Below are 15,937 nucleotides of genomic sequence, written 5' to 3' on the forward strand. Positions count from 1 at the left end.
TTTAGATGAATACAGAAACCTAGTGAGGGAGGCCCATCTCACACACATGTTATAGATTAGTAGTCAGAGGCACAAAGAGAATCTAATTTGCCAAAGTCACACAGCTACTAAGTGAAAAGACAGGACTCAAGCCAGGCTACTTGATTCCAAGACTGTGGGATGCCAAGTGGGGACAGATTTTAATTAATTAAAGAGCCACAAAGTCCATAGGTTATTGGAAATGGAAGGGTTTTCATCTATAAAATGAAGAGAGCTCTAAGTTCCCTTTCCAGCTGTAGGTCTATGATCCACCCTATGAATATCTAACCCTGCTTCCCCCTTTTATAGACAGGAAAATTGAGGCTCAGAAAGGGAGCCTATTTTTTCCTTCCTAATGAATTGACTGGCTTTTCAAACTGACTGAAGAAACTAGCTGTTTGCAAATACCTCTGAGTTTCCTTAAACCTTTGAACTCTGACTCTATAATGCTATGGTCCTACAAACATCAAGGTATGTTTGTTCTATTGTCTTTTCAGAAAAGGAATGTTTGGACTGAAAATGAAGAAGAAAAAGAAGAAAGAGGAGAAGGGGTTGATTCTAGCAAATAAAGGTGCACAAGGTAAGGTATAGTAGGTGAATGTCTTCCTTGGTTCTGCAGAATTGAGGGCCAAAATCTCTTTTGTTTGTTCAGTGGAGTTTACATCCAACACCACCCACACAAGTGGCCACACAGGAACACCTGGCATATTTCCTATCATATTAATTTAACTTAATTCAATGAACATTTATTGAGGGCTTATAATCGGGTAGGTGCTAAGGATACAAAGACGACAGTTTCTATCTTCAAAGAATTTCCAACCTACTGAGAGGGATAAGACCATTAAACTATATATGGCAGAATGTAGTAAATACAAAGGAGAGGTATGATGAGAAATTTAAAGAGAAGGAATCTTCAGTTGAGGGGATCAAGGAAGACTTTATGGAAAAGGGAGTTCCTGAGTTAGCTGGACCTTTAATGCAGCAAAAAAAATTCCGCAGGTAAAGATGGAGGAGAAGTTCATTCTAGTCTTTGAATGGGCTGAATACAGGAGAGAGCAGCATGAGGACTGGGGAGGAGGGATGTTGGGGATTGCTTGACACCCTGCCTCCCAACAAGGGGAAAGAACTTGGAGTTGCTGGAAAATTAAATAATGCTCCCCTATGTTAGGTCCTACCTTCCCTCGAAATTTACACAGTCTGTGTGACTCACAGTAGCAGAAAAGGGATCTGGTTTGCTCCTCTACATCATAGCTCCCTGCTGATTCTTCTCCTTTCTGTCTCTGTCTTGGCAGTGGGATTTTCTGCCTTGGGAAGGTATATGGATTTGTTGATTTCCACTCCCCCCGCCCCACCTAGGTCCTCATGTGTGTCTCTGTTTGTGACCTATCTCATTCTGTGTCTTTGAGTTGGTCTGGGATCAAATAAGACCTGAGTTCAAATGTTACTACCAGCAAAATGACCACGGGCAAGTCACTGTCTCTCTGAACCTCAGTTTTATCATCTATACCATGTGAATGATGAAACCTATTATGCTTATTTTACCTGATTGTTTTGAGACTCAAAGAAGACAATGAATGCAAAATGTTTTTCAAACCTGCAAGCTCAATATAAATGTCAGCTCATTGTTATTATTTCCATTTGACCAGAATAAATAAGAAAGATGTGAAATTTTGTTAGACTTCATGTTTTATAGTATTATTGCAATATATTGTCTCTGACCTTCACAACAATGTGAGGTAGATAATATTATTATTATTACCATAATTGAGGGATAATGATTTGCTCATAGTCACACAGCTAATAAGCATCAGAACTGGAGCTTTAGGTCCTCTGATTACAAGACCAGTGCCCTTAAATATCTATCACAGTAGGGTCAATGAGATGATTAGATACCTCATTTTCCCCCCTGGACCTCTCTATCTTTTCCTTACCTTTGCTTAGGAATTAATTTTTCAGTATGCCTGGGGTAGGATATTTGACATTAAATAATGGCCCACTGGGCTCAAGAAAAATCTATTAAAATAGATTAAAAGGAACTCCTGACTGATGTCTCAGTTTCAAAATCTCTAAGTCCTCCTGTATCATGCAGGTAAATTAAAGGATTGCTCATCACCCTCGTCTGATTTTCAGTTGGGGGTGGGGAATAACCTGTTAAAATATCTACATAGACCTGATGTCACTGGATGCAATTTCATTTACAGTAGACGTATTTTTATGATATTTTCCTAACAGTAAGTTGTCTCAATGTTGCCATCAGACCTACTTTATAAAATGGCAATTAACTGCTTTGACACATTCGTTCATCCATAGTAATGGCAGAGGTTTAAAGGAGATTGCTTTTGTTTGAAAATCTGAAGTAACTGACTAGGTCTGTATCCCAAGGAGATCATAAAAAAGAGAAAAGCATATATCAACATTATAATCTTGACATGATCTCAAGGCCCTTCACCATCTTGGCTGCCTTCCTTTGGATGGTCTCCAGTTTGTCAACATCCATTTTAAAATATGATGGCAAGAAGAGAAAACAGCGTACCCTTTGACCCAGCAATACTACTTTCTAGGTCTGTATCCCAGAGATCATAAAAATGAGAAAAGGACTCACATGTACAAAAATATTTATAGCACCTCTTTCTGTGGTGACAAAGAATTGGAAATTGAGAAGATGCCCATCAATTGGGGAATGGTTGAGCAAATTGTGGTATATGAATGTAGTGGAATACTATCGTGCTATAAGAAATGATGAGCAGGCAGACTTCAGAAAAACCTGGAAAGATTTGTATGGACTGATGTTGAGTGAAGTGAGTAGAACCAGGAGAATGCCATACACCATAACAGTCACATTGTGCAATGACTAACTTTGATAGACTTATCTCTTTTTAACAATGCAAGGATCTAAGACATCTCCAAAACACTCATGCTGGAAAATGCTATCCACATCCAGAAAAAGAACTATGGAGTCTGAATGCAGATCAAAGCATATTATTTGCGCTCTCTCTCTTTCTCTCTCTCTGTTTCTTTGTTTCTTCTTTCTCATGGTTTCTCCCATTGGTTCTAATTCTTCTTTACAACAAGACTAATGTGAAAATAAGTTTAATATGAATGTGTATGTACAGCCTATATCAAATTACATGCCATCTTTGGGTGGAAGTAGGAGAGGGATGGGGAGAAAATTTGGAACTCAAAAGCTTATGGAAGTGAATGTTGAAAACTAAAACTAAATAAATAAATTTTTAAAAAAAGAAAAAAGAGAACACAATATTCTAGTAGTAATCTGGCAAAGTCAATATTATTATAACTATTTTTTTCTGACAGTGGTTAGTCTAGAAAAGTGAAAGCAATGGTTTGCTTTCATGACCACTTCATATACATAAATAATCTTGGGTGAAATTATGAAGTAGGTTGAGTTTCTACTTTGCTGCTTATGATAACCTATGTGACTTTGCTTCACTTCTCTGGACCTCAGCTTACTTGTTTATAAAATGAAGGGTTTGGATTAGATGAATTCTAAGATATCTTCCAATCTCATGATCTTTGATTTTCTCTATCCCTATTGATGGTATTTCCTTCTTACCTCACCATATGGGCCCTCTCTTCCATCAGGGACTATTAGAAAAAGAAATGAAATTCACAAATGAAATTCACAAATTATGTGTTATCTGTCACTAAGATTATTTGCCTTTTTATCAGGTATATACAAATTAAGATATACAAATTAAGCTCAGAGTAGAATAAATAATCTAAAGATAATAAATATAAAGTTACATAAATTGAGCTCTAATAAGTAGAATAACTTTTTCAGGTAACTGTAAGAAACAATAGCATTTGTATAGTACTTTAAGATTTGCAAAATGTTTTGCGAATATTGTCTCATTTTATCCCCACAGTAATCCTAAAACGGGGAGGTGCTATCATTATCCTCATTTTACAGATGAGAAGACTGAGGAAGGCAGAGTTTAAATAAATTGCCAAAAGTCACACAACTAGTAAATGTCTGAGGCCAAATTTGAATTCAGATCTTCCTGACTCCAGATCCAGCTCTATCCCACAACACCAGCTACAGAGGGCCCTTTCTTTTGTCTACTCACAAGAGCAGACAGAGTAAGTCTCTCCCTCTTAAAGTACAGGAGAGAGAACTGAAAAGATTTGCTACCCAATTAATTAGTTTAATTTAATTTTCTATAGTATTGGTCATTTTGTGATTTTTTTTCATTCATTGATACCTCAATGACTTAGTTTATCAGGTCATTGAGAAAGGAAACTGAGGGAATGGAAGTGGTATGGGTGAAGAACAGGAAGAGATAATTTTGGAATATAGAACAGACAGAAGTAAGGATCTTAGGGACACAAGTAGTACTTTTTCTTACTGCTGATGATCAATGGCAAGAGATTCAGAACAGAAAGGCAGAATTAGGAAGTGAACAGCTGGTTAAGGAGACCGTCTAAGAATGCGATTCAGATTTCTGGACTACAGCTTAAAATAGGAATGAGATGTACCTAAAAATGGCTGCTCAAGATGTTTCTTTCTGGTATCTTTCTAATTAAATTAAGAGAGTTTTAAACTAAAAAGGAAGGGGAAGGGAAGAAAGCTTTTTTTTTACTTAAATACATAAACTAGATGCTAAAAGGAAGACAAAAGAACAGCAGTAGAGATGTTCAGAAATTGATAGGAGACCTACTCATTCCCCAAGGACCCTTAGGGTATCTGGAAGTACCAAAGGTGGAGAAGCTCCATACGGTCAGCTAAAACAAGACCTGGAGCTGACTGTAGCTCAGATCATGCGCTTCTTATTGCTAAATTCAGAAAATTGAAGAAAGTAGGGAAAACCATGAGACCCTACAGGTATGACCTAAATAACATCCCTTATGAATATGAAGTGGAGGTGCCCCTTTCTCCTCTCTGACAGTGCCACCACTGTAGTGCAGACCCTCATCACCTCATGCCTGGTTTATTGCGATACCTTGCTTGTTGGTTTGCCTGCCTCAAATCTCTTCCTGCTCCAGTTCATCTTTCATTCAATGACTAAAGTGATTTTCCTAAAGCCCAGACCCAATCACGTCACACACACCATTTCCACCACTCCATAAATTCCAGTGTCTTCCTATTGCTTCCAGTATCAAATACAAAATTCTCTGTTTGGCTTTCAAAGCCCTTCATAACCTAACCCCCTCCTATCTTTCCAGTCTTCTTATATTTTACTCCATGATATGTGCTCTTTGATCCAGTAACGCTGGCCCCTTGGCTGCTCCACAAACATGACACTCTGTCAGCTCCAAGTATTCTCTCTGGCTGTCCAACATACTTGTAATGCTCTCCCTTCTCTGCTCTATATTGAATATAATTTTTATTACATTATGATCTGAAAAGGATACTTGAAACATTTCTGCTTTTCTGCTTTTAACTATAACATTTTTATGTACTATCAGTACATAGACCATATATTATATGGTCAATCTTTGTAAAGGTACCACCAACCACTGGGAAAAAGGTGTATTCCTTTCTATTTCCATTCAATTCTCTCCTCTGCTCCAACTACTAACCTCCCTGGCTTACATGTCCCATGTTTTACACGTTAGATACTTTTGTCTTTGCTTCTTCAGAAGGACATGGAGAAATTGCATCCCTTGAAGAGGGATCTTCTACACAAAAAGGACAAGATGCTCACCTCATGCAAGATGGCACTTTCTCTCTTCCAACATCCTCAGCCCCTCTGAAGAGAAGGTACAGTGTGGTCCTCTTCCAAAAGCCTACCACACCTGTCATACAGCAGTGATTTGCCTTATGATATAATTTATCCTTCATAATCTCATTGAATTGGCTTGGCTAGCTCCTCAGCCTCTATCCTTAGTTGTGATAGGGATAGCAAGGGGTGCCGAAGTCATAATCACACAGCAGGAGTAGCATCATATGTAATGTTAGAACACAGATTCAGGAGCTACTGAAGAGATAAGGTCTCAGCTGTTACTGAGACAGCTTCAGTAATGTGACTAAAGGTCCTTGCCTTGCTTTTGTCCCCCAAAGGAAAGAGGTTTTACTTAGAAAGTTTTGTAACAGGTCAAAACAAACTTTTATTTTTTACTAGATGTCTCTAGTAGAGGCCTCTAATCTCTAGAAATTTCTAGTTAGTAGACCTAGACCTTGTACTCTAGGTCTACGAGTTATATTATTATATTAAATTGATTATAGTATTACATTATATTAATTATGTTTGTTGTCATATATTAAATTATATTAAAGTTGTATTTATTAGCATTCTTCCATTAGAAATTTTTAATGATTTCTTGTTGTTAATGATTTCTCCAAAACTGTTTATGGCTTTTGATCACCTGTCTGCTGGGGAAAAGGGCATTACATTTGTAATTGTGTATCAGCTTCACACAGGAAAGAAGAAAACAACATTTATTTAGCACCTATTATGTGTCAGGCCCTCTACTAAACACTTTATAAATATCTCATTTAATTCTCACAATAATCCTACCAGTTAGGTACTGCTATTATTCTCATTTTGTAGTTGCAAATACTGAGTCATACAAGTCACTTAGTATAGAATAAATGACTTGCCGTAGGTCACACAGCTAGTAAGTGTCTGAAGCCAGGTTTGAAATAAATTCTGATTTCAAGTCCTGGAATCTATCTACTGTGCCACCTAGATACCTAGGATTAAGTGTCACATGTATACCAGGTATATGTATTAAAACTATTTACGCCCTTAATCTATATATTTTAATTTTTGAAATATTACTTGTAATCAAAACTATAAATTTTGTCTCTGGTGAATTATTTCAGTTCTCTCCTCTCCATAATTGAGATAAATATATTATTCCCTTTTCTTGCAAAAAAAAAAAACTTTTATGGCTTAAAAGTATACTGAGATCAATGATCCAATTGGAATTTGTTGTAGTATATAATTTGGAATAAAGTTGTAAATTCATTTTTACTGCCTAATTTTACCTGATTTTTACTGTCTATTTTATTGAATATTAATTCCCTTTCTCAATGAGACAGCAGTGTCATGAAAACCTAGAGAGAAAAAAGTGTTAGAGTGTGATCAGCCACATCAAAGGCTGCCGGGAGGTTAAGAAGGATGAGGATTGAGAAAGGCCATTAGATTCAAAAATTAAGAGACCATTGAGAGTTTTGGAGGGAATAATTTCAGGAACAAATACACACATATATGCACATATACATATATTTATAAACATACATATATACACACACACATATAGTATAAATACATATAGGGCAACTAGGTGCCACAGTGGATAGAGTCCAGGTCTGAAGTCAGGAAGACTCATCCTCCTGATGAGTCTGGCCTCAGGCATTTACTAACGGTGTGACCTTGGGCACATCAATTAACCCTATTTGCCTCAGTTTCCTCATCTGTAAAATGAACTGGAGAATGAAATGGCACACCACTCCAATTGTTGTTGTTGTGTTGTTCATCCTTCTTTTTTTTTTTTGGTGAGGCAATTGGGGTTAAGTGACTTGCCCAGTCACACAGCTAGTGAGTGTTATGTGTCTGAGGCCGAATTTGAACTCATGTCCTCCTGATGCCAGGGCCAGTGTTCTATCCATTGCACCACCTAGCTGCCCATCATCCTTCATTTTTGAAAAGGACCAGTGACATCACAGAGTGATGTTCTGACTTGGGTGTGAATTGTATTTAAGCGAGGCAGAGTATCTCTGCCAAGAAAACCCCAAATGCGATCATGAAGAGTTGGACATGACTGATGACTGAACACCACCAAAATAAGTACGTGTGTGTGTGTGTGTGTGTGTGTGTGTGTGTGTGTGTGTGTAAATGGAGAGAATGTGGGGGCTGGGAGAGAGAGAGAGAGAGAGAGAAACAGAGAGCATTTGTTAATTTGACTTGATCTTCATAACTCTGTGAGGTAGATGCTCTATTTTACAGATGTGGAAATTAAGACTGAAAAGTTTACATATGCATGTATCTGTACATACTCGTATATAATACATAAAGTACTTTATTAACCTTAAAGTATTATATTAATATTAGCTATTACTAGTACTACTACTACTACTGCTATTGTTATTAAGGAACTAAAGGTATGTCTTCATTTCTTGAAGCCAACCTTTCCTTCCCTCCTTTTAACAGATCTAAATTGGTGACAAAGATCCATGATGGTGAAGCCAAATCCCAAAGTTATCAAGTGAGTACACAGTGTATCTAATTTCTCAGGTTACAGAAATGGACAGTGACCGCTGGAATGACAGGAGCCATGCCTTTGCATTGCAGATTGCCATAACCATCACTGAAGCCCGACAACTGGTGGGAGAAAACATCGATCCAGTGGTCATCATTGAGATTGGGGATGAGAAGAAGCAAACAACAGTCAAAGAAGGAACAAATAGCCCCTTTTACAATGAAGTAAGTCATTCTTGAGTAATCCTTAATTCTCTTTCTCCCTCCTTCCTTGCCTAGCAGTGGAAATCATCCCGGTCTTAGAGTCAAAACACCTGGGTTTAAATGGTGTGGCGCTGTGACTCAGTAACATGTGACCTTGTTTGAGTCACAATTTAATTTTATCAACCCCAGATTCCTCATCTGAAAAGTTAAGAGGTTAGGTCAGATGTTTTTAGATGGACTAAGGTTCCGTCTACTTCTAACAATCTACAGATCAATAATTCTTAATTAAGTAAAGGGAAACAGGACCAGAAAAATAGGGAAAAGACAGTCAAATCCACAAATCCCACTTAAGCTAATTTTTTCAATTTCTTATCCACTGTACCATCATCTCTCCCAAAAGTGGAGTAAAAATGACTGATTGGTGATTCCTCTCCTTCCCCATATCCGACTGCCTTCTGGGATACTGTGAACAATGAAATGTAAGCAAGAGGAAAAAGGAAGAATATCCAAGAATGTATACAGAATCAGCTTGTAAGAGCAAACCAGGACTGCAGAAACTATCTGGTTCAATTCTCTCATTTTACAGATGGAAAAATTGAGGCCCCAAGAGATGAGGTGTTTTGACCAAGGACATACAGCTGGTAACTGAGGCTGGAACTTTGATGTTCTGGCTCTGACTTCTTCCACCAACATGACCTAGCTAGTTCTCTTGCCAGCTTCTGGAAAACTAAATTGACAGTAATAATAATATTTAATAACAATAGCTAGAATGCACATAGTGTGTTAAGGCTTGCAAAGTGCTTTACAAATATCTCATTTGATCCTCACAACAACCCTGGGAGGTGGGTGGTATTATTATCCCCATTTTATGAGTGAGGGAACTCAGGCAGCTGGAGGTTAAGTGACTTGCCTAGGGTCACATAGCTGATAAATATTTGAGGATGGTTTTGAACCCAGATCTTCCTGGTTTCAGGTCCAGTGGTCTGTCCACTGTGACACCAAGCTGCAGTGGACAAGGCAAAGGAAAATTCTGAGTTACGACAGAAAGGTTTTATGTAGGACCCAGGTGATAAACTGCAGATCTGCTGCCTGGGAAGCAGCCTAGCTACATTCAGAGATACTCGCCACCAGATTGGTCACAAGGTGATGAATTTTATCTCTTCAGGACCCGCCACTAAATTATAGAAGGGTTGCAATCTACATTGGCAGAAGGAGTACCCTCAAGGAAGGCAGTGTGGTCCAGTGGGAAGAATCATGGTTCTAGCATCAGAGGGCCTGGGTTCAAAATCTGCTTCTGAGGCCGATATCCTTTAATCACCCTGGACCTCAGGGTGATTAACCTCAACTGAGGATGGTTTAATGAGATGGCTTCTGAGATGCCTTCCAGCTTTGACCCATGAAGTCTCCAACATCAGTGTCTGAGGCTGGATTTTGAACACAGATCTTCCTGATTCAGGTCCACTGCTCCGTCTACTGTGCCACCTAACTCCAGTGGATATGGCAAAAGATCATTCTGAGTTATGACAGAAAGGCTTTGTGTAGTATCAGGTGATGAACTCTAAGTCTGCTGGCTTAGCCTCTACTACTCAAGAATAAGCCCATAAATAATGAGGCAGTTGCCTATCCCTATGCCTTTGAAAACCATCCCCTCTAAAAAGGCCGAGGGGAAGGGTCACTTGTCTTTTGCTGTGGAGGCTTAGCCTTCTGAATGTAAAACTGAAAGCATTTACGAGCAGTTGAGTCATTTCAAGGGACTGCTTGTATAATGCCCGTGGTAATTTGCTGTCCATGCTCATAGCTCTAGGTAGCTCCTGCCCAGATAAGCCTGAGGCAATATCAAGGCATGGCAAGATGAAGCCCAGAGAGCCAAGCCTCGGAGTGATGGGGGAAGATTAAAATCTCTAAGTCTCTGGGTTGGCTGAGGATTTATTCTGCGCCTCATTCTAAAGCACAGTGGCTAGAAATATTAACTGGAAATAAATCCCCAATAAGAAAGGAGCATGCTATAGTGTCGGGAGCACTAGATTTGGGTTCAGAGGACTTGGATTTAAAATACGCCTCTTCAATTTATAATCTGTGTGGCTTTGAGCAAACCACTTCAACCCTATTGATTTGTCTAGAAAGGGAGGCATTGTGACATGGTGGAAAGAGCCAGAAATCCAGGGTCATACCTCGCCACTGCCAAGGCTTGTGTGACCTTGGCCAAGTCACAACCTCTGAGTCTCACTTCTCTTATTTGTAAATAAGGGCATTGGACTAGATGGACTCTGATCCTATCATTAGAGAATCTCTAATGTCTCTTCGAGCCTGACTTCAAAAGAGCCATAATTTCTTTATCTCCAAAATGGAGTTAATAATACCTGTACCACCTACCTCACACAGTTCTTATGAGGGAACTACTTTGTAAACCTTGAAACACCATGTGTGAGTTGTTATAATGGAAGCTAGGAGGCGCCATAGCAGATAGAGTGCACCAAGCCTGGAGTCAGGAAGACTCATCTTCCTGAGTTCAAATGTGGCCTCAGACATTTACTAGCTGGATAACCCTGGTTCAAGTCACTTAACCCCACTTGCCTCAGTTTCCTTATCTGTAAAATGAACTGGAGAAGGAAATGGCAAACCACTCCAGTATCTTTGCCAAGAAAACTCCAAATGGGATCATGAAAATTAAGAGATAGCTGAAACCACTGAACAACAACAAATTAATGAAAGGTAGAGTAATCAGATAGCTAGATGGTGTAGTAGGTAGAGTGCTGGATCTAAATTTAGGAAGAATTGAGTTCAAATCCTACCTTAGACATTTCTTTGCTATGTGACCCTGGGCAAGTCACAATTAATTAACATCTATCTGTCTCAATTTCCTCATCTGTAAAATGGGGATAATATAGTACCCCCTCAGAGTCATTTTAAGGATAAAATGATAACGATATTTGTAAAGCACTTTGCAAACCTTAAAGAAATATATAAATGCTGGATGCCATTATTATCATTATATTATCATCATCATATATTGTATATTATATTATATATTGTTATCATTATATTCCATCATGTTATTAAAATTATGATACAACATTGGGCAGAAAACAAAGCATGGCCATATAATTAAGAAAACAACAACAAATAAGCAAAATGTCAAATAGAAGAAGACTCACACTCCATCTTGGCCAAGATTCTATTTCTAGCAGGGCATAAAAGGATAGGTTGTAGGAGACCCTCATCCTCCATGATAACTTTAAGGATGACAATTTTTCCCTCCCAAAACATCACAGATTTAGAGATGGAAGGAACCTTTGAGGCCATCATGTCCAACCACTTCCTTGTACAGTTGAAGAAATTGAGAGAGAGAAAAGTTAAATGGCATACAGTAAATATGAGGCAGGAGTTGAAATGAGTTTTGCTGACTCCAAGCTCAACATTTGATCTACTACTCCATGTGAATAAATTAATTTCCTTTAAAAATCATAGGATCATAAATCTAGAGCTGGACAGGATCTCAGAGGATCCTCAGAAGATGAGGAAACCAAGCACTTTGTCCAAGCTCATATAACTAGCAAATGGCCGAGCTGAGCTGAGAATCAAGCTTAGGTTTTCTATTCCAAATTCAATGCTCTTTTAGCTGTAAAGAAATGCTACTCTTCTCAGCTGCATGTCCTGGTAAGTTCATGGATATATCTCAGATTGGGACCAAAGATTATCTGCTTCCAGTCACCAATGCATATATCATTTTTTCAAACAGTATTTCGTGTTCGACTTCATCGGGCCCCAAGTGCATCTTTTTGACAAAATCATCAAAATCTCAGTAAGTATGCCATCCATTGTGACAGCTGTGTCTCATGAAGGGAATCTAGGGCAGGGGTGGGGAACCTGTGACCTCAAGACTCCAGGTGGCCTTCTAGGTCTTTGGGTGTGGCCTTTTGACTGAGTCCATGTTTTACAGAACAAATCTTTTTATTAAGGGGATTTGTTCTATGAAGTTTGGATTCAGTCGAAGGGCCACACTAGAGGACCTCAAAGCCAAAAGCTCCCTATCCTTGGTCTAGGTCATAAGGCTCTGAGTCTGTATATGCTCCAAAGGCTAAGATGTAATATTGAAATGGTCATATAATGAGCATTGAGAGAATAGAGTCTTTAGTTTAAAATTGCCTGAAGAGAGCAGTTTGGGAGGGAGGGGAAAAAAATCTTGTTGAGGAGAAAATGCCTGTGGCTATTAGAAGCACATTATAACCTAGCAAATAGAACAATTTAATTGAGTCAGGCATATTAAAAGAGCATGGATATTAAACTCAGGCTGCAAATGATCTCCTTGTGGGGTGCAAAGTTTTTGTTTGTCAGTGTTGAAAACACAGGATTCATTTTCTCTTAATTTTATTAGGAACTTGAGCAAAATTGAGATATTAGCTTAATTTGCCTTGGACACTCTCCCACCTCCCCCTTTAATATTTCTCTCAGCCTCTTTTCTCCCATGCCACCTTCCTGTTTCCTTTCCTGAAGCTTCTGATTCTCTTCCTGACAAGCTTGATTCTCAGGGGGCTGTCCTTGGACAAACTGAGACCTTAGTTTAAAAAAGGCCAAGATCACCCACTGAATCCTGGGCCGTAGCCAATCCTCTTGACTTTTGTCTTGCCACTTACTCCACTGACTCTGGAGGAGACAGTGAGGCTGATGGCTTTGCACAGCTCCGCCTCACCCAGATCCAATTCACCTGCCAGTCAAGACATCTCCCTCATGATGGCATTGGTCCTCTTTGAGAATGAAGGACAAACAACAACAGTGACAAGTGAGTGTTGGCTTATAGTTGTAGAGTTCCAGAGCTAGAAGGGGCCTCGGACATCTAATCCAGTCTACACGTAACTTGTGGCTCAGACTCTTCTTTCCCTTTGGCTTCCCCTGCCAAGCTCTAGGCTCATATAGGATGGATTCAATGCTAGGGGCTGACATGAAAGGGTCATTTTATCTCTTTGGCTCATTAACCCCCCCCATTAAAGTTTACCTGGGAAATCTCCAAATGTGGTTAAGGTCCTGATTTCTTGCTCCCCTATGTCATGGCTTCAGTCTCTTTCCTGCAGCTCCCTTGGGTATGTGGGTCTTGTGAGCAATCCTCTTTTTCTTTTCCAAGAGGTAAGCTGCTCACTGACCCGAACTTCCCTCAAAGGTCAGCTTTCTTACTGACCTTCTTCTTATTAAACACACATTGCTCTCCATTTCCAGGCTGTATACTTTCCACTAGCTGTTCCTCATGCCTGGCATGCATTCCCTTCTCATCTCCATCTTTTAGAATCCTTCAAAATGCATCTCAAGTGCCATCTTCTACAGGGTACCTTTCCTAATGCCCCTCAGCAGTTGGCCTTCGTTTTGTGTATATTTTGCATATACCTGTATATGTAATGCTGTTTCCCCTGATAGAACATAAGTACCTTCAGGGCTGAGATCATTTTACTTCTGTCTTAACATCCCAATGCCCAGCATAGTGCCTGGCGCATGCAATAGTAACAAACGTCTGTTGACTGAATTTCTGAGTTCTTGATTACTTGGCTTTTCTCTCAAGACTACACCCAAAGCTGCTGTTGATTCTGTGCAAGGAATCTCCATTTTCTGGGGGATGATTCCAGAATCATCATGCCTAGCAAATTTTTTATTTCCCCCTTTTCTATTCAGGAGTGTGGAGTTCAGGAACATTGCTCACAAGCGAGTCTCTCCAGGTGCCTGGGCAAGCACATGTTTGTTTCCGTGACTTCTTCTTTACCATTGCCTCAATGCCACTGACTTCTCTTAGTTTGGAAAAAGTTGCTTCCAGTTCCCTGGTTTCTTGCCTATACTCAGGAAAGGGAAATAGGTAGAATTTGGGCAGGACTCTGAGATCCTAATGTCTAAGAATTCCCCTCTCAGGTCCCCTAGATAATAATATGCAACTCACCACATGCAACTTGATGTTTGCCAGAATTTTTTTGTAAGGGAAAAGTAGAAAAAAAGGAAAGGGGGACAAGAGTGGTCTTTCAGCTGTATTTTATAGGCTGGTACAGAGGAGCAGTAACTCTGACCAAGGTCTGTCCTTTCGAGGGTCTCAATCAGCCCTATCTTGGGACTAGTCCTAGTCATTGAAAATCAACCCCCAAGAAACCCCTAGAGGAGGAAGTGAGGGGGGATAGAATTTGCAACTGAAAATAAAATATGATGAGCAAAAACTCAAACAGCTTGTCAGACATATACAAGAGGTTTCAATGAATATACAATGGTTTCAATGAAACCATTTTTCCTCTTGAACATTTCGTAATTGTTCCAATGTTTACATATATAGAATGGGACCCTTTGATGAGTAATGAGTTCTTCATCATTGGAGGTCTTCAAGAGGAGTGTCGATGACTACTAGTTGAGTATATTTTGGAAGGGATCCAAAGGAGCAGCTAGGCGGTGCAGTGAATAGAGTGCCAGGCCTGGAGTCAGGAAGACTCCTGACTCCTGAGTTCAAATCTGACCTCAGACACTTATTAACTGTGTGACCCTGGGCAAGTCACTTAACCCCGTTTGCCTCAGTTTCCTTAATGTAAACTGAGCTGGAGAAGGAAAGGACTAAAAGGAGTAAAATAAGCTGGAGAAGGAAATGGCAAACCAGTCCACTATCTTTGTCAAGAGAACCCTAAATGAGGATATGAAGGGTTGGACATGACTGAACAATAACAAAAGGGATTCAAGCATCACATAGAAGTTAGACTAGGTGACCTCTAAGTTCTCTTCTGCTCAAAGTATTTTATGATTCAATACGGTGGGTTCATCAATAAGATGATTTAGCTACAGCTTCAATTTAATAATTACTAAGTACCTGTGTCCCAACTTCAAAACAAGAAAATCAAATGGAAAAATGCAAATAAAATACTATATAAACATCAATTATTGTTATTTATTGTAGGCAGGGACCATCTTATATTTAAACTTCATATAATTTACTAGCTGTGTGACCCTGGGCAAGTCACTTAACCCGATTGCCTCACCAAAACCAAACAAACTTCATATATCCCCCAGCATCTAACACATCATTCTGCTTAATAAATATTTATTGTAACAATTGTCAAACCCTGAAAATAAATGCCTAAAGAGTGACAGAGGTTATATGACCACTGTTAATTCCGAAAAATACCAAAGAACTCACAGAGTTAATACCTTGACTGTTAACTCTGAAAAATAAAACAAAATAAAACCAAAGAGCTAACAGTGGTTATAAGCAAAAACAAAGCATTCTTTATTCTGTCGGAGAAAGAAAACTAGATACGTGTGTTGGGGTCTGCTCTAGGAGGAGGCCCACTGTAGCAAGGCCAAACCGTGGTACATATACTAGTGGCTAGACAAAGGAACACTCAGTGAGCTTTAGCTGTGACAGTGAGGGGGTAACAGTAACAATGAGGTGAGTTTGATTCATAGCAGAGTTTCATGACCAGAACATGATCTGAACAAGCGGGTGCTTGTCTCAGCTCAGGGACCACCTGGGCTGATATGAAACAGTTCTGGGGTTTTGCTGTGGCTGAGATCATCCAGAGGGTGAGCACAAAGGATTGTTG

The 15,937-nt window shown here is 39.3% G+C and overlaps 1 protein-coding gene across 1 annotated transcript in view; it reads left to right on the forward strand.

Moving 5' to 3' along the window:
- Nucleotides 1-537: 537 nt before the first annotated feature.
- The window catches only part of FER1L6 (fer-1 like family member 6), a 198,648-nt gene continuing 183,248 nt past the window's right edge, over nucleotides 538-15,937 (forward strand). The window contains 5 exon segments of the mRNA XM_078151798.1: nucleotides 538-598; nucleotides 5,617-5,737; nucleotides 8,133-8,187; nucleotides 8,274-8,405; nucleotides 12,124-12,186. Coding sequence (XP_078007924.1) covers nucleotides 538-598; nucleotides 5,617-5,737; nucleotides 8,133-8,187; nucleotides 8,274-8,405; nucleotides 12,124-12,186 — 432 coding nt within the window.

The sequence above is a fragment of the Phascolarctos cinereus genome, unplaced genomic scaffold, assembly GCF_003287225.1.
Source record: "Phascolarctos cinereus isolate Bilbo 61053 unplaced genomic scaffold, phaCin_HiC Scaffold_4;HRSCAF=312, whole genome shotgun sequence".
In the NCBI taxonomy this organism is placed as follows: Eukaryota; Metazoa; Chordata; class Mammalia; order Diprotodontia; family Phascolarctidae; genus Phascolarctos; species Phascolarctos cinereus.